Source organism: Notechis scutatus, chromosome 6 (assembly GCF_049901735.1).
Source record: "Notechis scutatus isolate UNSWTSFEM ecotype Mainland chromosome 6, rNotScu1.2, whole genome shotgun sequence".
In the NCBI taxonomy this organism is placed as follows: Eukaryota; Metazoa; Chordata; class Lepidosauria; order Squamata; family Elapidae; genus Notechis; species Notechis scutatus.
In genome coordinates, this window is record NC_142014.1 from 62379852 (window position 1) to 62402088 (window position 22237).

General features: G+C 36.9%; 1 protein-coding gene across 2 annotated transcripts in view; it reads left to right on the forward strand.

Moving 5' to 3' along the window:
- DGKI (diacylglycerol kinase iota) overlaps positions 1–22237 on the forward strand; it is a 287785-nt gene that overhangs the window by 140889 nt on the left and 124659 nt on the right. For both annotated transcript variants that reach the window (XM_087968515.1, XM_087968516.1), the window contains 10 exons: positions 137–202; positions 2361–2432; positions 3520–3636; positions 9007–9081; positions 9757–9852; positions 10196–10278; positions 14110–14170; positions 16092–16205; positions 16663–16800; positions 17261–17339. In XM_087968515.1, coding sequence (XP_087824641.1) covers positions 137–202; positions 2361–2432; positions 3520–3636; positions 9007–9081; positions 9757–9852; positions 10196–10278; positions 14110–14170; positions 16092–16205; positions 16663–16800; positions 17261–17339 — 901 coding nt within the window. The remainder of the gene's footprint in view (positions 1–136; positions 203–2360; positions 2433–3519; positions 3637–9006; positions 9082–9756; positions 9853–10195; positions 10279–14109; positions 14171–16091; positions 16206–16662; positions 16801–17260; positions 17340–22237) is intronic.

Genomic DNA, 22237 nt, shown 5'->3' on the forward strand with positions numbered 1-22237 from the left:
ACCTTTTGCCAATGTGAGGTAATGTCTGTACTCTCTTATAGGTAGGTTGGTCAATGTTCTATAAATAGAGTTGGGGTTGAATTGGAGTGCATTTTAAATTAATTCTTTTCCTTGCTGGTGTTTCTCTATTGTACAGAATTTCGTTCGACATCACTGGGTTCACAGAAGGCGACAGGAAGGGAAATGTAAACAATGTGGAAAGGTATAAATAATGCCATCAAAATCTGTAAAAGAAATAATTATAAATTCTAGTCTTTAGGGTCTCTTCTTCTAGCAGCATAATCGGCCTCTTTAAAGATATTAAAACTGAAGCCTATACTGTAGATTTTAATGACTTCAGATCATTTTTGATATTCCTTTTCTCCCTAACAAATTTTGAAGGGTATCTTTCTGGCTGCCAGATACTTACCCACCTTTGTTGTAGCCATGACCTGTGTTGCAAAAAATCAGATTACCATTAGGTGGCAGCAAATTAGAATCAATATTTTTTCAGTGCCTCTTTACTGCTATCTACTGGCTGTTCAGATGTTTGAAACTCAGACATATTAGCCTTATCAGAGTGCATAGATACTGTTTGGCTCACTCAAGAATGTTATTGATTCAAGATGTGGAAATCTATGTAACATCTTAATCTCTGACAGTATCTGAGCAGTCTGATATTCAAAAACATCAAGTTCTGGGACTTTTAAAATCTGCTTCCATGTAAACTTATATTTAATGCTCTTTGTTCCTCTAGTTCTCAATTTAACAAATCTGAAAAAAGAAGAAGAAATTTTCAGACCTGCAAAAAAGAATAATGGCTCTATTATCTCTAAGCAGTATCTTTGATTTTTCCACATCATTCATTCCTCTGAAGTCATTTTTTAAATTATTACTTTTTTTAATAAGCTAGATAATTTTACCATCTTTTTCTTACTCTTAAAAAAGCACAAATCTCTGCTCCTCAATATATATATCAATTATATAGTTGCTGCAGTTTCTGAAATGCGTTCACTGAATTCCCAAAAACCAAACTAACTGTGTTAATGTGAATTAGCAGAAGATAATAAATTGTGTTATACAAGAGCAATAACTGCTAGGAGCTATAACTGAATTTCAGAAACATTTACTGTGTGCATGAGGTCCAAGATTAAGAACAACAATACACCATTACTAATTGTTGTAGCATGGCCAGTATCACAAGTATCTAATTTGATCTTTTATCAGAAATCCTAAATCAATGGAGGAGATGCTTCTAATAGTGCAAACATATTATAAACAGTGCAACCATGATTGTTGTATGCTAGCTGGAGTTGCTTTTGGTGTGAAATCTGACAAATACCCACATTACACTAAGGTTTTAGGTTCTATCTTAGTATTCTAGTTTCCACACTCCACTTCTTCTGGATTAATGTTGCTAATTGGGATACTTTCCTTGATTTATAGAACCAACTATATATTGATCCATTGGGTTTTTTAATAAAAGGATTTAGTTACATGTCCATTGTGTAATCTCACAGTATTCTATTTATTTATATTTGCTGAGAGTTGCCTTGAACTGCAAGATGGACACCAAATAAATTTGATTGATAAATGAATGAACAAACAAACAAATGAATGAATAAATAAAAAATAACATATTTGTAAAACTTCTCCTCTCATAATTTGTGCATATAATAAGCTTAATAAATAAAAATTTAGAAAAGAAGACATTTTATATAAAACCAAATAAGCAAAAAACAACAACTAACCCTTACATATGATTGTGGCTGGTAATAATAACATATGCTCTCATCACATCATCTCCAGAACCTTACAACCTAGATAAAAAGGAATTAACACCAGACAAACAATCAAGCAGTAAACAGTAACCTAAGCAAGAAACTACCAAAATGACAAGCCCACCAACACTAGCATGTATATATAAACAAGGAGCAAACACCACATTCACTAGCCCTGATTATGTTACCTTGTCTGGTACTGAAAAGTCTGCAAACAAACAACCAAGGTCAGAAAGTATTAAGGTCTCCATAGTTCAACTCTCAGCTACATACTGTATATTATCTGCTATTGGAGTTACTGTGTATCTTAAAGTTTCTGGATTGGTCTTTACAGGCTCAGGTTGATAAAATAAAGTCCCCCCCTATATTGCATATAGAATATTTATGTATTCTGTATTCAGTAACAATAAGCTGTTATTTCAAAAGTTTTGACAGACCTTAAGCAGAGCTTTTTGAGATGAGTTTGGAAAGTAAAGATGTCATCAAAGCTTCAACTTTAGCTGCTGTCATATATTGTGTGATTATTAGAAATAGGTGTTATATTTGGGAAAAAATATGTGAAATGTTAGTTGGTGATGCAACAAACTCTTGTTATTTCAGGGATTTCAACAAAAATTCTCCTTTCATAGTAAAGAGATTGTAGCTATCAGCTGTTCATGGTGCAAGCAAGCGGTAAGTCATTTTTTAAAGTCATCCTGCAAATTTTAGCCTATGGATAGAGTCCGTTCTGCTTCTTATTTCCCATTTCCTTCCTCTTTTAGAAATATAGAAAACTTGATGGCAGAAAAAGACCTAGTCTGCCCATTGAATCTGCCTTTTGAGTTTGCTGAATTTTTGTAATTTTTTTTTTTGCCAGATAATGGACATTTGTACATTATATATCCCAAGCATGTATAAACTCAGTTACTGATGATTGACCTACTACCCCTGCTGGAAGTTGGTTCCAAGCTTTCATTATTCTTTCTTTGAAGTAATACTCTCTAACATTACCTTTGTACTTTCTTCCTGTCAGTTTGAGGTTATGCCCCATGTTCTTGGTTTTTGCTTAATATTGCAAATAACTGCCTACTAAATCCTTATTCACATCCTTAATATATGTAAAGGTTTCAATCACATTCCCCAGTTTCCCTTCTGTCCTCTAGGCTGTACACATTCAGTTCCTCAATCTCTCCTGATATTGTTTTGTCCCTCACACCTTGCATGGTTGCCCATCTCTGGACTTGCTCAATCTTAACAATACCTTTTTTTTTTTAAAGTGAGGTTTTCAGAACTGGACCCAGTATTCTGAATGAGGTCTGATTAAAATCAGGGGTGGGCTGCTGGGGGTTCACAGGAGTTCAGGAGAGCCCCTAGCTAAGATTCTGCACAGTTCAAAGAATCCCCAAATCCCACTCCTGGCTGGCCCCGCCCCGCCCACCCCACCCCTCCCAGGAGTCCCCACATGGCTAGTTTTAGATGCGGGTAAGTGCAGAGGCTTGGGAGGGTGATAAACGGGCCTCCCAAAAGTTCAGGAAGGCCAGAAATGGGCCCGTTTGTGGCTTCCAGGGAGCCTCTGGAGCCCGGGGAGGCTGTTTATCCTGGTTGCTCTTCTTTTTAAAGATACCCATTCTTTGGGCGTAAAATGCTACGAGGCAAGGGAAAAGGAAGATTGGAATATGTTCTTTTTCCTAATGCTGATGTCTTTGGTTCCTCCCTTTCTCACCTTTGCCCTTCTCCATACTCTTCATTTCACAGAGGCCTCTGCTTTTCTTCCCTCTAGTTTCACAATAAAGTCACCTGTTTCCTGCTACAACACATTGAGGAGCCTTGTTCCCTAGGAGCTCATGCTGCTGTTATTGTCCCCCCCACCTGGATCATTAAGGTGAAGAAGCCTCAGGTAACAGCATGCTTCTGCCTGTTCTGACAGTGTGGATTGGTTCACTTGGCTGAAGGCTGCTGGTATTCCTGTGGGGAAAAACATGCTCTCCTGCCTTTGGCTACCATCAACTATTACCCCTAATTGCTATAAGACATTATCTTCCCTTTCCAGACAGTTTTTCTAAAACTTTATTTTATGTAACTATCTTAAACCGGGAGAGTAAAATGTTAGATCTTGGGGATTGTGGCTCAAAAGCAACCATTTCTTCCTTCCAGGGAGTAGCTTAAATATACATGTAGAATGTTAACAGGAATGTTAAATGATCACCTTAAGAATCTGGAGAAATTCTTTCCGGTTGAGATCTCAAATGGAAAACTGATTTCCAGGTTCAGCCTTCAAGCAGCAGGTGTAGCCAGAAGCAGAATCAGATATGATCAGACCCCACAGGAAACATGGTTGAAGTCAAATGAACAGGCTTTTCAAACTGTACAGTTTGGAAAGTGGCCATGGTTCATGTAAAGCTAGTCCAGGTTTTCCAGATGATTCTTGGGTTTGCTTTAAAATGAGGTAGTTTGCTCAAATCCAGTTTATTCCTCTATAAGTATCTTGATTCAGTCTGTGGTCTTCTGGATTGAACATGATTTTTCTCCAAGCTGGAGAATGTGGTGAAAGGACTTCTCATAAAATGTTGTGTCAGAAGTCATATTCTCATCTACTGCCTTGGAACTTGGGATATTTTTTTTAACCAGGGTTTCCAATTAATATGCTTTTGCAACCTATAGAGCAGTTATTATTATTTTTTGCTAGTAGGATTGTCATTTTTGAGTTTGAGCAGGTGTTTTAAACTAAATTATTTTAAGGAAAAAATATAGTGCAGCAGAACAACAACCGTTCATAACTTTTGACAGATTATATTATTCAACGGACCTTTGGGCTAACATATCTACTTCTGTTTTAAAGGTCTATAAGTAGATAATGAAAACAATATTCAAAGTTGATTTTAGGGGATGTTTTTGCTTTCTTTTAAAAAAGGGCTTTGCTCCATAGAGATATCTGGAAATCACAATGTCTTCCCTTGGAATTGCTGTACTGTGATAAATTCTTTCCTTTTTCACAGCAAATGATACTTTGGTGATTTGAAATACTTTTGAGTTCTCTCCATTATGAAGAGATGGAATATATGGAGTGGAGAAGAGTATTCATGTGTTCAGAGAAATTATGAAAGGGAGTGCTGTGTGGATTCCAGACTTTCTATTAAATGCATGGATGAATGTGGGAAATTGAGCCTAGAGGTATAGTTGGGTAACTCCTTCAGAAGAAAGAAGCAAATAATCTCTTTACTGGAACATATAATGTTTGGATCTTGGATCTGCAAGAGAATCCAAAGTAAAAGGAACAATAATAACAACAAACAAATATAGAGTAACCCAAGAAAGAATAATAGAGTAACCCAAGAAAGAATAATAATTTATTTGTGCTTGAATTGGAATTATTGTGATGGATTATTTGAAATGTTCCTTAATGAGGAGTAATATGACCATTGAAAGTTTTACTAGAAGGGGAATTTGGCTTCAAGCCCTGTTATTAAGAGCCCAATGCTGAAATGAATGAATGAATTAGGAATGAATTCTTTATTGGCCAAATGTGATTAGACATACAAGGAATTTGTCTTGGTGCATAGGCTCTCAGTGTACATAAAAAGAAAAGATACATTCATCAAGAATCATAAGGTACAACACTTAATGATAGTCATAGGGTACAAATAAGCAATCAAATCATACTAGGAAACAGTCAATGTACATTGTAAGGATATAACAAGCGACAAAGTTACAGTCATACAGTCACAAGTGGGAGGGGATGGGTCATAGGAATGATAAGAGGATTAATAATAATAGTAATGCAGAGTTAGTAAATAGTTGGACATTGTTGAGGGAATTATTTGTTTAGCAGAGTAATAGCATTTGGGAAAAAACTGTTCTTGTGTCTAGTTGTTCTGGAGTGCAGTGCTCTATAGCATCATTTTGATGGTAGGATTTGAAACAGTTTATGTCCAGGATGTAAGGGGTCTGTAAATATTTTCACAGCCCTTTTGTTTGACGTGTGCAGTGTACAGGTCCTCAATCGAAGCAGGCTGGATGTAATTGTTTTTTCTGTAGTCGTAATTATCCTCTGAAGTTGGTGTCTGTCTTGTTGGGTTGCAGAACCCAACCAGACAGTTGTAGAGGTGCAGATGACAGACTCAAATGTGCTTTTGGTTGCTCAGAAATTCTCTTCCCTTGTAAAAGAAGTATTGATTTTTTTAAAAAAAAAACACCCTTATTTTAAGGACACATGAACATGTCTCATGTGGTTGAGCTTATTTTATACCTGGAGATGGCAGAAGGTGCTAAAGCTGTGGTTATTTTTGTAACACATCTCTCCATGATTTTGAAGTCTGCCTGGCTGCCCACACCACTGAAAGCCTCACGGGAAGTCTTTTTGCATGCTGCCTTCCTTTGTGTTTTAATAGAAACATGGGAAGCCAAAGAGGCTGCGTCATCTTGGGAAGCTGATTCTAAAAATGAAGACTAGCACTTGGTCATCTTCTAATTGAAGAAGGCAATGTACTCAACCCATGAGAGCATCACTGAAACAATCTTCTCCTTTAAAAGATATTGCCAATACCTTTTTATCAATTTAGATAAGGTGGAAACAAATTCAGGAATAGTTTTTTCCCCCTGTATGAAACTGTTATAAACAATTTAAATGATCTGCAGAAAAATGCGGGCTAATAGACCGAAGTGGTTGTGAATGCCAGAGGCGTTCATTTTATGATTAAAAGTGGAAACGTGACTCTTTGTAGATAACACGGCTGTATTTATCATTAGATGTAAAAGAATAACTTTAACAATATTCCTCTGCCTCATAGCTTTCATAGAATTATAATGTTGAAGGTGGATGTTTAGGTCATTGTCAATTCCTATATACAGTGCAGAAATATAATTAAACCATTCCCAAGAGATGCTTATTAAGCAGCTGCTTGAACAAATCCAGTGAAGCGAATCCTGTACTTCTCTGGATAATTAAATCCACTGTCAAATTACTTGTACTTTCTGGAAGTTTCTTCTAACATTCACTTGGAATCTGCCTTCCATTATTCTATGTCATGCACTCTGAAGAAAGGCCTTGACCTTGCTTTCAAAAATTTGATGTGGGACATCATATCCCCTATCAGTGATTGTTTTTTAGGGCTAAAGATACCCAGTTCCTTCAATCTTTCCTCATAAGCCTGAAATTTTCATTTTCTTTGAATCCTTAAAGTATTTAGAATATTTGCAAAAACAAACTCTTGAGCTATCCATCTATTGGGATTCTTTGCATTGTTCCTTTGTGGTATACACAGAAGTGCTTTTCTTTAATTTTCATTATACTTTCAAGGAATTTCAACATGGAGAAAATGGCTTTGTGATTTTGCAACATTATCCAAGTTGCATTCTGGAATGTACAGGGATTTAGCATTGAGTGGTACAGAATGAAATGCCAATAATTTATGGGGACAGAGAGGAGAAAGGATTTGCTCAGATATACACCAAACAGATCCTAGATAATTAAAACAAAGACTAAAGTCTTCATTATCCTTATTTTTTACTTATTATTTTAAAAACTAGGGACAAATAAAGTTAAATGCTCAGAGTAATCCAGCCAGCTCAACATTGGGAGAATATCTCTAGAAAGATTTAAGTGGCCAACAATGAGGTTTTCTTTGAAGTTGCTTATACTTAATATATAGGATATCTTATAAGTCATTACTTTGTTAGATAATTCTTGCATAGGAACATACCTCTGACAGCCATTGCCAACATTATAAATCAACAAATATGGATTATTTGACAGAGATTTTGAACAGGAACTTGGTGTTTCTTAAGCCAACCTATTTGATGCATATTTTTTGCAAAATACAAGTACAGAGTCCATTGCTATGCTCTTTTACTGTACAGGTGACTTGTTTAACAACCACTTGGTCAGTGACCATTCAGACTTGCAACAACTGAATGAATGATAGTTATGAACAGTTCTTAAAGTTCTGATCAATGCAGTCCTCCCACGGATACATCCTTGCAAACTGGGTGGTCAGCTTCACACAAAGTAGTGTCAATGAGGAAGCCAGCAGGGAATCATGATCGTTTGATGTTCTTGCCCAATGACTCATGTGGTTCTTGGCTAATAATGGTCATTGGCAGTGGTGGGATTCAAATAATTTAACAACCAGTTTGCCCAGAGTCAGGTTGGCTGTCGTGGGAGGCATGGCCCATTCCTATCCTCCAGCTCTGCCGCACATGCAGGAAGAGCCTCCTGTGATGTCCAACTTGACCCTGGGCAAACCAGTTATTAAATTACACCCCCCCTGCTATCAAAATGGATCATGGGTGCTGTGCTGCAATGGAGAAACACGCAATGGAGTGGCTGGCATGAGAAAAGGAGGAGGAGCAGGGAGAAGAAAGAAGGAAAGTGGCTTTCTCCATCCTCATGCTGGCTGCTCCATTGCCCATTTCTCCATTGCAGCACAGCACCCATGATCCATTTTAATAGCGTTGGGTGAGTAATTTAATAACCGGTTCAGTTGAACCGGTGAAAACCAGCTAAATCCCACCACTGGTCTTTGGGGCTGTCAGAATTGCTACCGCTAAATGGCACGTGATGTCATACTTTATGACTGCATTACTTGGAAACAGAAAGTCTGATTCCATTTATTGTTGTTAATTGAGGATTATCTGTACATTTAAAATCAATAGTCTGTGAATCAACTCTAAAAATGTTTAGCATTGTCTCTAGAAAGTAACCTGTGATATCACACATCAACTAATGAGACAGGAGGATATATCTAACCTACTAATAGTTAATTACCCTACTGGTTAATGCCATTGGTTTAAATAGAAGAAGTAGGAGAAAAGCCCTCCCCCGCCCAAGCATAGCTGGCTTTATCTTGTTCTCCTTAACCTTTTTATATAGGTGGTCTCCAAACCAGGAGATGAACTTGATTGGGCGGGAGACTGGAGCCCCGGAAGGAAAACGGGCGTCTCCTATCTGAAATGGGAGGGTTGGCAGGTACAGCATGTGCTCTTATGTGAGTCTATGGGAGCATCTAGTTTTCTTCTCCCTCACAGCATTGGAAGTCTCCAGTCCTGAAAGTACCAGTCTGGTCTTAGTGTGTGGCTTTCTCCATAACAGTGATGTGAAAATGTAAAGCATGAGACGCATGTTCTTTCAACTCATGCATGCGTGCCCAGGTGGTGTATCATTCTCCACAGGTACTGTCACAAAGGTGTTTCTTATAGGGAGATCTTCTGTTTGGCATAATTGTTTTTAAATTCTCCTCCTTCTCTTCTTAAAAAAATCAAAACAAAACAGAATTCACTGAAAAATTCAACCAGGCGGAAGAAAAGAACCTCTTTTAAAAGGAAAGTCAGTAAAAGAGGAAATGAGGTAAGTTTTTCAAACAATTTATTATGATTATTAATTAGGAGAAAAATAATCATAACAAAACAGCTGATCCAATCCCTTTCAGTTCTATTAGACATATCCCATTCTATTCTAGAGGCATGTTATATGAGGCATGTTATACTTATGCTAAATATAATGTGTTTGGTGATTAATGATTGATTAATGATTATTAATTAGTGGAATTAATGACTAATCAATGATTATTAATTGGAGAAATATACTCATAAAACAACAGGTGATCCAATCTGATCCCTTTCAGTTATATTAGCTGACGTATCCCATTATATTCTAGAAGCAAGTTATACTTATGCTAACTTTAACATGTATTTAATGTTATATTTACTTTCTCCTCTCTTCCCCAAGTCCCATCTCAAACCCAGTTCATATTTCCTGCTTGATTGAAAATGCATATCCCCAAACTGTTATCTGTGGAGACTCCTGTCTCTACCGTTCAGGACATTTGAATAGACTTTTATAAAGATGTAGGATGGGGTTAACTATTTTTCATCAAATTGTAGTGAGGAATCACATTCTGAATCTTTATGATACCTTACTTTTTTTTTTTTTTTTAATAAGAAGCAATTCGATTATTTTATGCCTGGTAGTTTTATACCACTAGTTAAACTTTCTGCTGATGCTTTCCTTTTCTTTCTCTAGGAGAACAAAGGGCGACCATTTGTGATTAAACCTATCTCTTCCCCTCTCATGAAACCCTTGCTTGTATTTGTGAATCCAAAAAGTGGAGGGAATCAGGTAAATATGGGGCATCAAGCACAGAATGTGCTTTTACCAAGAAAGGGGTTTAGAATACAGGTCAGAAAAAAAATATCTCAAACTTGATGAAAGAGTTAAAGGTTGGAAGTAAGTTCTAAAATAAGATAGAAGAGAATATTGCAGCTCAGAGTTGAACTGGGAGTCCTTGGTGGTCTCTGAACTTGGTGGTTTTCTTGCAGATGTTGCACTACCAAACTAGGTAATATCACTAGTGCATCTGAAATAAGAGTTCTCTTAATGGGGAACTAATGAAATTCTGTATCATGCATTTTAAGACTGAGATACAAGTTAATTGATAGTTTTCTTTTTTGGTCCTTTACAGGGTACTAAAGTGCTTCAAATGTTTATGTGGTACTTGAATCCACGTCAGGTTTTTGACCTATCTCAGGAAGGACCAAGAGATGCGTAAGTTTTGGAGTGTTTAGTTTGACCTGCCCTTCATTATTTTCATGTGAGACAACTCAAAACACATTGGAGGGAAATATTACTATCTCTAATAATTAAAAACATAAACTGGCTTCTGGCCATGATGGCTGAAAGTAATGGGAATTCCAGCTCCAACAAATGCAGAGAGAATTAACTTGAGAGGGATGAATTGACAGAAACTATCCCTTGAACTGTTCAGTTGTGACAATTACATTTATACTTCCTTGTGCTTATTATTATCCTGTTCAGTGGGCACCAGGCAATTTTGAACAGCTAAGAGCCATACTTCAAAAAAAATGGGGAGATGATGGTGGTGAACGACTGCATTGGATACAAAAATTACATGAGAATGTCAAGTAAATGACTGAAACCAGAATTTCCAGTAATGATGAAAATAGTTTAAATTTTTAAGGGGAAAATTTAAGTTGTGTTAATGAATGCACTGATTTTACAAATGGCAGTAAAAATGACTATTGTGTACCCACAGAAGACAACAAGCAATGGAGCATGCATTTATGCATTATGAAAAACCCTTTTAAAAATAACTGAAGGCAGCAAACATACCCACACACCTTCCTCCTCCTATATAAAGTGAGTTGGAATGAGAAAAAGTGACTGGCCCAAAGTCACCCAACTGCCTTTCATGGCTAAGGCAGGACTTGAACTCTACAGTCTTCTAATTTCTAGTCTGGTACATTAACCACTAAACCAAACTGGCTCACATATTAATGAGTGACTGGATATGAAGCTACAGTAGTCTTAGGGAGTAGAAGGGAATTTTAATTTCTTCATCTTGGCCAGAATCTTGATTTACTGCCATTTTAGTTTTAGTTTGCAGTTCAAAGAAAGTCTCCAATAGCATTGTAATGAAATGCTAAATAAAAAGCATGCAAGACTCCTTTTTCTGCTATGTATTCAAAATGGTCTGTGATTAATATATGTATATATATGTGTATATACTGTATAAGTATATACTGCGTGCACACACACATGTATGTATGTATGTATGTATGTATGTATGTATGTATGTATGTATGTATATTTCTTTTGAGAGCGGGCATCAAAATTTCATTTTTAATGTGTACCAGTGTGTACATAGAAAAAGTGACAATAAAGGTTATCTTATGTTATCTATAGTTGTGATAGTTTTGATTAGAGTTTTACTCTATTTTCCGAGAGTTACAATTAGCGTTACAACCCCAAATCTGGACAGGATTCAACTCCTGGGGGAGACTGAGATTTGAAGACCACACATCTTAAAGTTGCTGAAATTGGGAGATGCTTAGATCAGGGATGTGAAACTCGCATCGTCACAGCATCGTCACACGATATATCACAACTTTTTCTCCCTTCGCTAAACCCAGCATGGGCGTGGCCAGTGTGTGACAGCCTTGGCTTAGGTGATCCCAAAATATGAAGGTGTTGTGAATGAATAAAAGTAACTAAGCCTAAATGCAAAGCAGGTTTTGGAAGCCTGCACATTTGATTGGTCCTTAAACAACGAACAAGGATTGGTTCATAACAAGCCCCTGATTGGCCAAACTTAGGACACTTCTTATTGGTTATTAGTTGAGCTTGATGCACTTATTATTGGTTAATAGGGTAGCAGCCAACCCTATAAAAGGGTTACTGCTGCCCATAGCCTTGCTCTGTTCTGTACTATTTACTGTTATTAAGGAGTTGAAGTCACTGGTCAGATGTCTGGTCTCCATTATTTCCCAAACGTAACAGAAGGAAAGTCAGATCTTGTTAATATTTGGATGGGATATTATTAGAAAATCCTAGACTGGGAAGTTACAAATAATCTAAACGAGGGTCATAGTTGGCAATGTCTCTGTTGTTACCAAGAAAATTACAGAGATGTTTTAGTGTCCCACAATACTATCTGAAGGTTTTTAAAACCTTATTTTAAATATCTACTCTATACATTCCTATATAACATGTTTTTAATGCCACAAGATGGCACTCTTGGATATTGTCTAACTCTCATCTGATGTGCCTGTATTCCTGGTATTTTCAAAAGCAGAACAGTCTTATTTTGTTTTTTTTTAAATGTTTTTTGCTATGTCTATATGTGAAAAAAGGCTTGACATAACCAAGGACATTGCTAGCAGATACCGAGCCAAGTTTCAGAAAACAAGAGAACAACAGAGACTCTTGTTGGAGTTTTTTTGTTTAAGCATCAGAGTACAATTTGTTATTTCTGAGGTAACATTCCGTCAATCAATTTGCATAATTGCTTTAAACCAAGCAACTGTTCTGTGACATAGTGCAAAATATGTGATTTAGGCTGCTAACTGGTAAAAAGCCTCAAAACTAATTAAATCCAATATAGAAAAAAATATCTGGATTAGCAATTGCTTTCCAGGATCACTTGCAATTGGTGTCTTTAACTTTTCAAATAATATTTTAAAGTTTGGCTAATTACTGGTATACTTGTTTCTGAAAAGGCCTTTTTAAAAATGATTTGAATCCAGAGTACTATTCTGAGAAACGTGATCCAAAGATGTTTTATTTTAATCAAAAGCCAACTGGACTTGATTGGTTTTTTTTTCCCCACTTTGAAAATGTTTTGCTTCTCATTGAAGAAGCTTCTTAGGTTCTAACTAACTGGTAGGGAATGAAAAGATTTATATAAATCACATAAATAAATATCATGTAAATCCTTCCATTTCCCACTGGTTAGTTAGAACTGAAAAAGCTTCTTGGTTTAGAAGCGAAACATTTTCACAAGGAAATAGAACAAAAAAGTCTCGTTGACTTTTGAGAAAAAAAAGCACCTTTGGGACAACCATGACCTGGATGATTGAGATCCCTCAGAGACAAATAGAATAGAATAGAATAACAGAAGGGAGCTTGAAGGTCTTCTAGTCCAACCCCCTTCTTAGGCAGGAAACTCTATAGCGTTTCAGACAAATGGTTAGCCAATCTCTTCTTAAAAACTTCCAGTACTGGAGCATTTACAACTTCTGGAGGCAAGTTATTTCACTGATTAATTGTTCTGTCAGAAAATTTCTCCTTAGTTCTAAGTTGCTTCTCTCCTTGATTAGTTTCCACCCATTACTTCTTGTCTTGCCCTCAGGTGCTTTGGGGAATAGCTTGACTCCCTCTTCTTTGTGGCAGCCCCTGAGATATTGGAACACTCCTATCATGTCACCCCTAGTCTCCCCTAATCCTTCTTTTCATTAGATTAGACATACCCAGTTCCTGCAGCCGTTCTTCATATGTTGTAGCCTCCAATCCTCTAATCATCTTTGTTGCTCTTCTCTGCACTCTTTCTAGAGTCTCAACATCTTTTTTACATCATGGCAACCAAAACTGGATGCAGTATTCCAAGTGTGGCCTGACCAAGGCATTATAAAGTGGTATTAATATTTTACATGATCTTGATTCTATCCCTCTGTTTATGAGCCTAGAACTGTGTTGGCTTTTTTGGCAGCTATAGCACACTGCTGGCTCATATCTAAGTGATTGTCCACTAGGACACCGAGATCCCTCTCACAGTTGCTACTATTGAGGAAGATACCACATATACTGTACATGACCCAATAACTTCTATAAAATATGTACTACCTTCCTCACCATATCTGATTTTAGTAAAGCGATTGGCTTTAGAGCAGAGACTGATCTTGCCAGAGTGAAGCGGTGGGTATGGCAAAATCAATTTCTTGTTTCTTGAGTGAGTCAACTTTTCTTTGTGCTCTTGATAATAAATATTTGATTAGGGAGCCTTGATCACATAGAGGCATTTTTAAAATGTGTCTTCATGATTTTAAAAAAGACAACCTTTGTCCTGTTTTCTTTCACTAGGCTTGAATTGTACAGAAAAATGCCAAATCTGCGAATCCTGGCCTGTGGTGGTGATGGAACAGTAAGACCGATTCCTTTTCATTAGCTTTCCTTTTTAACAGTAGGAGGCACTACCAATGATTGTTGGTGAAATTATTAAAATAAAATAGGCTTTAACTGTTTTTAATTGACTTTAATAGTTGAATTTTCTGATTGTTGTCTTGAATTTTAATTATGTACATCACTTGCAGTCACATGCAAGAGACATGAGCATCTATATAAATTCAATCAATCAAATCTTGCAGATTATAGTTATCTCTTTTTCTTTATCCTTCTATCTCTCTATCTCCCTCCTTCTCTTCTTCCCTCCCTCTGTCTCTCTCCTTGAGAATTAAATATAATATTGAAGAATGTAATACTTCTATCCTAACTAGTCAATATCATCTATTAAAAGCTTTAAACATATTTTAATGAGAGTTAGTCACTCACACCATTCACACATGCTTGTCCAACATTTGTCTTGCAGATTTGGGTTTTTTTGTGTATGAATGAAACAATTTAATTTTTTTTTTATCTCTGCCTTGTTCTATTCACACAAGCCAATTACGTTGCAGTAATTAGTTGTTCATCATGATAATATGAGAACACTGAAGTGAAAATCAAAGAATCCTACACATGCTTACTGTCTGGTTTTATTCTTCCTTTTTTTCAAAGATGGCTTTCCAAATATATATTTATGGAGGGCTGGGCTCATCAGTTTAATGGGTTTGGAGCTCATCTATGCCATGGGACTGGATTTATTGCTTTTGATATCTTTTCCCTTGCATTTCACATTTTGAGCAAATGGGGGCAGTGCCGTCTCATCAGTACGAGGAGTGCCTGATTTATCTTTCTTGAGATTATATTTGAAGGAAATTAATGTTGTGTTGTTCCAAAAGCTATTACATTTAGAAATGAAAATCTTGTTCAAATGGATCTAGTGAATATTCAGTGAGACTACTTATTACTTTGCATTATTGAAAGGAAACAGAAAGGAGAAGATTTTTCTCGTGTCCCTGTTCAGAATTAACCTTTTTTCTGATGATAAATGAAATATTGTCAGTTCAAATTCTTGCAAGCCTCAGATTTTTCCATCAAGCTTCAAAACTAATCAGATGGTATCCTATCCCAAATCCAAAATATCGTCCTAAGGAATTAAGTCTCTGTGAATTATTTTATTATGACTTCTAGCATAAATAACAATGTCATTTCCTAAAATGTTAAAAGCAAAACTTAGCCATATTTAGAACTCCCAAAGTTTTATATATTCAAAACCAGATTTTTGTTTTTATATATCCAAAAACCTTATTCCAAGACAGGACAATTCATTTTTATTAGTGTTGTCCCACATAATTTTCAATGTAGGGCATCTCATGGATTATTCTTATAGCAATTCTCTTAAATATTTTTCCTTAACTAATATGAATTGGCAGTTGGGAGGGGAATGCGGAAAATATAGATACTCTGTTATTGACATATGGATTGACATCTAGAGCTCTGGTGGCATAGTAGTTAAACTGCAGGCAAACGCTCCACAGAGTGCCACGAAGCACTCAGGATGGTACATAAGCATAAATACTATTGCAATTGCTATCTATAGTATATGTTTTTCTCTTGGTCAGGATAAAAACAGAATGCCTTACATTGTTCAGTTATACCATCTATCATATCATTCACAGAGAAAACAAGCTATGGCTGGTGTAATATAGTTCATTCTTTGTCCACCAATCGTTCAGATTTTTGCAGTGCAGATATAGTAGCCCCACCCTGTATCTGTTATTCCCTCACCTGTCTATTTCTATGAGTGTTCATGTTCAGAGTCTTCCTCATCAATCTCTTCCATGAACCACACATTGGCAGGAATGAACAGCACTGCCTAGAATTGCAACCATAAACTCTGGTTAGACTCATCTTTCTGTATGGTCTAGAAATTTACTTCCAACTCTGTAACTGTTGATGCTTAGGTTGGCTGGATCCTCTCCATTCTGGATGAGCTACAGCTGAATCCCCAGCCTCCTGTAGCTGTACTTCCACTTGGCACTGGGAATGATCTTGCTCGCACTCTCAACTGGGGAGGGGTAAGTCTGAATGCAGGTCTGACTGGTTGTCATTTCACTCTTTGTTGAAAGTGAAGGAGGAGCCCAAACTGTGGAAGGAAATGTATTAAAAATATTCTTCTAATTGGTGCATTATTTTTCATGCATAGAATAGAAAGTTCCTATTTCAACTTTCACTTTTATTACTTTCTTTTTTTCCCATTAAATGAAATAAACACAACCATGGCAGGGCTAGTTGGTCCTATACGTGTTATTGTTATTGTTATTCATTCCCAGTATAATCTAATATTTGTACAACTTTATAATATTTTATGGATTTCTTGTGCCCTGTGTTGTCCATGTACCAATGATGGGAATTATGAAGATTTAATTAGCTGCTTTTGACTAAATATTGATGAGTATCCCATAGACTAATCAATTAATCATTTATTAAGACAAAATATTATTTACATATGCCTACTTGTCTGTCCTACTTCAGGGATATACTGATGAACCTGTTGCGAAAATTCTCTGTCATGTAGAAGATGGGGCAATTGTTCAATTAGATCGTTGGAATCTTCAAGTGGAGAGAAACCCTGATTTGCCCCCAGATGAAGTTGAAGATGGAACACATAAGGTTGGTATGAAAACTTTCTCCATAAAGTAGTCTAGAATTGGGAGATCAGAGATCATGCAGAGTGGCTATGGAATATTTCTAGACATGGAATCTTACTATTTGTTCATTTTGGGCCAGCCTCTGTTTATTTGCTCTACTATGTTGGCTATTTATTGTTTTCAGACCTGTCAACAATTAGCCAGTAAGCATGAAATAAAACCCGCCCACTAGTGAAAATTTTAGGAGTCCTATATATGCAAATCCCTTATGCATCTACTACCAATTCCAATTTATAGTCTACTAATATGACTATTGACTACTAATATGAATATTGTTCCAAAATTACACATACTCATACCTGAAATAACAAAGTCAACTTTGCTTAGTGGGTCCTAGTGTTTGCAATTCTATTTTATTTTTCTATATTGCCATTCTACAAAGTTTCTTTCTTTCTTTTTTACTTCTGATCTCATCACTGCAGCTCCCCCTCAACGTTTTCAATAATTACTTCAGCCTTGGATTTGATGCCCATGTCACGCTGGAATTCCATGAATCTCGAGGTGAGGGAACTAAAGCTATCTCTCTCAGAGTGTGCATCTAGAAAAAAGGATTAGATACACTTAACATGCGCCCTAAATGTGGCTGGCGTGTCCTTAATGCCTATGGAATAGATATCATTTTGTCAGCTGTGAAGCTACAGTATACAATGGGACAAAAGGGGGATGAAAATTGTTCCTATTCTTAAGAAAATAATAGAAGAGTTAAGGAAAAGGTGAGAAATCTTTGTTTCTCTTCAGTGAGAATAGGTATTGTGTTTATGGTTAGTTTCTGTAAACAGTATCAGCAAAGGATTATCATGTTCCTGTACTCTGAATGAATTAAAGATACTGCAGATATTTATTCAAATGATAAGGAAAATGTTAGCTGATACATTTTTATCTATTGTGAAGGTTTCAACAAACAACACATCCCAAATCTTGGTCAGGTTAACAACTAGCAACTAGACATGATTTATTTCCAGTTCAGAAAACATATTAACATTTAGAATAATCCTGTCTAGCTAATTTTGACTGATTTAGAAAGCAAAACTTGACTTACAGAGAACAGCAGGGAATCTTAAATTAGTATGAGATATTTCATGCCAAATATATTTTTATGTAGGTCACCAGAATCAGACTCGTGATAATATTTGCTGTCTACCTTTGCAGTCTGATTTCATTGAAAAATTCTGTATCTTGCAATGAAAGGATGTATTGTATGCACTGATGTACACAAGGAGCATATGTGGATATCATTTCAGGAGCAATGTTGATATCTCAAGTAAAAATGTATCATACAAATGCAATAGTAATAGCACTTAGACTTATATACCATTCCATAATGCTTCACAACATTCTTTGAGCAGGTTACAGAATCAGCATGCTGTCCCAACAATCTGGCTCCTCATTTTACTGACCTCAGAAAGATGGAAGGCTGAGTCAGGATCGAACTCCAGACTATGGGCAGAGTTTGCTTGCAATACTGCATTCTAATAATCTGCATTCTAACAATCTGCCTTTCTTCATATAAAAGAAGTCTTACAATAGTGTGGTATCCTTCTACTAAGAAAAATCTGAACATGATTACTGTGGAATAGATGATAGATGGAATAGATTTGAGGACTTGGAGATAGGTCACACCTAAGAAAATGATCAGATAAAAGAAACCTGAGTTGGGATCAGCATTGTAACCTGAGAAAATCTCTCAGATAAAATCTTCTCATGAAGAAGGAAGGAAGGAAGGAAGGAAGGAAGGAAGGAAGGAAGGAAGGAAGGAAGGAAGGAAGGAAGGAAGGAAGGAAGGAGGGAAGAGAGAGAGGGAGGGAGGGTGGGAGGGTGGGAGGAAGAAGTCCATTCAGTCTTTTAAGATACTATTACTATTGCTTTACAGTAAAAAAATAGTACTGACCTACATGACATTGGATTGTTATTCTGACCTACTCCTAAAGGCTGCCAATTACTAAGGCATGCATTCATGAATCATATGTCATCCTTGTATAGTAGGCCAGATGCCACATATTCCAACCATTACTTTTATTAGAATGGATCTTGCAAGTGTAAATATGCAAGTGTAAAAATCAAGGAAGGGGGGGGGGGGGGGGGGGGGGGGGGGGGGGGGGGGGGGGGGGGGGGGGGGGGGGGAAGCTGCCTACAATGATTTCGACAGAGGGAGTCAACAATTGCCTCCAAAGTTGTAAAGGTTTGAAAGAGATTTCCAACCTCTGGAAGCTATAGGGTTTCTGTAAGCGTGTTAGCCTCCAAGGTCCCTTACCGTTTTCTCGTGTCCCATCCCTTTCAATTCTTGAAATTGGAGGGCCTGTCGAAATGTTTTCATAAACCCTTCCTCAGCCATGTTTCTTTTGTTAAAGTCCATATATTATCTCTGTAAGGGTCTTAAAAGTTGTTAACTGACAAAACTGAAGTCAGTTTATTTTTTTGGATTTTTGGGGTTTGGAGTCCCACAATTTTTATGCCCAGGTTGGAGACCCCTGCTCCAAAGCACCTGAGGGCAAGATAAGAAGCAATGGGTGGAAACCAATCAAGGAGAGAAGCAACCTAGAACTATGGAGAAATTTCCTGACAGTTAGAACAATTAATCAGTGGAACAACTTGCCTCCAGAAGTTGTAAATGGAAGTTTTTGAGAAGAGATTGGATAACCATTTGTCTGAAATGCTATAGGGTTTCCTGCCTAAGCAGGGGGTTGGATTAGAAGACCTCCAAGGTCCCTTCCAACTCTGTTATTCTCTTCTGTTTTGCTTCCCCATCTCCTTTTTTCAATCTTCTTGAAATTAGGAGGGTGCCTGTCTGAAATGTTTTCATAAACCCTTCATATGGGCTTAAGCCATGTTTATCTGTTTGTTGACTTATCAAAGTTTCTATATATATATTCTCTGTGTCAAGGGTCTTCAAACTTGACAGCTTTAAAACTTGTGGACATCAACTCCCAGAATTCTTCCTCCAGTCATTTTAGCTTAGGAATTCTGGGAGTTGAAGCCCACAAGTCTTAAACTTGCCAAGTTTGAAGATCCTTGCTCTGTGTATTACAATTAATTCAAAATCTGTGACCTGTGGAAAAATTAGATTTTACCCCTCCAGTTTAGGAATTATGACAATTGTAATCTAGAGCATCTGAAAGGCACCAGTTTATCAGAAGTTGCATTGCATTAGTGTACATGCCTGGATGGCGGGAGAATACACAGATGATACCTAAAACTGTTTAGAATCTGGATGATTTATTCCTATGAATTTGGAATATTTGTCCTTATTTTCATGCTATCATCAAGCCCAATTGAAAAAGTTTCTCTCCCCCATCTCATTTTTCTTGACATGCCAGATTAAATAAAGGTTTGACTGCTTGATGAAAAGAGTGAATGCATGTTCCCCCCCCACACACACACACATTACAAAGGCAGCAAGCAGTCCGATTCACAATGAAGGCTTGTGGAAAGGCAAAGAAATGACAGGGTTGACAGTAGCACTTTTATTCTGTATGAACATGTGTTGGAATACTTGCCAAATATGCTTGCAGCTAAATATTTTGACTGATGATTTCTGCGTTAGAAGTTTTATTTAATAATGAAGCCATATTGCTTAATAAAGAATAAATGAATGTTATTCCAGAGATGTCAGTGTAATACATGCATATGCATTTCAATAAACAGAGGAGAGAGAAAAAACTATGGCAAGATAACATGCATATTTTAAAGCAAGATAGCACCTATGTTTTCTCTTAATGCTACTCTCTTCTACACACACCTCTGCTTTAACATGATAGGGAAAAATTAGATTAAAAAAAGATTTTGCTATATTCTTATTGCATATTGCATTTGGTTGATGGGGTGTCACACAGCTTCTCCCCCAACAACCTCAGATCTCCTTCCTTCTGCCATTTCCTTTTGTCTCCTAGCTCTTACAGGAGCTTAACTGTTAGTTCTTGTTTGTTAAAATCCCACCTGTACCAAGTTGTTTTTCTACTGCTGCCATGAGCAGAAAACTGGGTATTCCAAAGGATTGGGAGAGCTCTCCTTGTGTCACTTAACTGCCAGTGGAGGCAAACTCATAGTTAATTGGGCCATAAACTAAAATATCTTCTATATAAATCAGGGGAAGTGGTGCTTTGGCTTACATGAACATCAGGATTTTTCTCTCCAAAATGCTTTGCTCCAAAGAGTAGGTGAGACATATGAAGCAAATCAGCAATTCTCAGGAAGAAAGAGCAGTTATATCAGCATATATTAAGGAGCTTTCCAGAAGAACAGTCAAGTATCCAATGGTTCAGAAAGACAGGCACAGAACATAGCCTAATACAAGGGCCTTTAAAATTGGCAAGTTTAAGACTTGAGGACTTCAACTCCCAGAATTCCTGAGCTAACATGACTGGAGGAGGAATTCTGGGAGTTGAAGTGCACAAGTCTTAAAGCTGTCAAGTTTGAAGACCCCTGGTCTAATACATAGACTTTGACTTCTAGATACAGGTAGCCCTTGACTTATGGCCACATAAGTTGCTAAGTGAGGCAGTTGTTAAGTGTGTTTTGCTCCATTTTATGACCTTTCTTGCCAGTTGTTAACAGGGTTGTTAAATGAACTTGGCTTCCCCATTGACTTTGCTTGTTAGAAGGTCACAAAAGGTGATCATATGATCCCATGACACTGTAACCGTCATAAATATGAACCAGTAGCCAAGCATCTGAATTCTGATAAAGTGACTATAGGGATGCTGCAATGGTCATAAATATGACAAATGTTGATATGTCACTTTTTTCCAGTGCTTTTGTAGCTTTGAATGGTCACTAAATGTACCGTTGTAAGTCAAGGACGACCTGTAGTGCAGTAGGTGACATTGTATGTAGCTTCATTCTTGTCTGCAATAAAGAGTCTTACCTTGCCAAGCTGTGTCTGAATGCTTTGTGTGGGGTTTCAATTTAAATCCCAAAGGCGCTTTTTCAAGAGACAACTGGATTTTCTTGTTTTTGTTTGATGACGTTTTGCTTCTCATCCAAGAAGCTTCTTCAGCTCTGGCTGGATGCTAGAGAGCTGAAGAAGCTTCTTGGATGAGAAGCAAACATCTTTAAAGAAAAACCAGAAAGTCCAGTTGCCTCTTGAAAAAGCACCTTTGGGGCAATCACGACCTGGATGATTGAAAATCTCCATAGACATTTGAATTTAAGTGTCTGAAACACTGAGATTTATGGCTATGCCTGATGTGTGACAGGAAATAAAAACAGGATAGTTAATAGATAAAATTGATTTGATTTATATTTAGCTAAAATTAAGCAAAATTAATATGATTGCTTTTTAATACTTTATGTAATAATGTTCTCTTTCTGCCATATTAAAAATTGTACCTTGGCATCAACTATTAGAAGATTTTGGGTGCTGCAGCTATCTCTCCTATAAACTATACAAATCAAGAATTTTG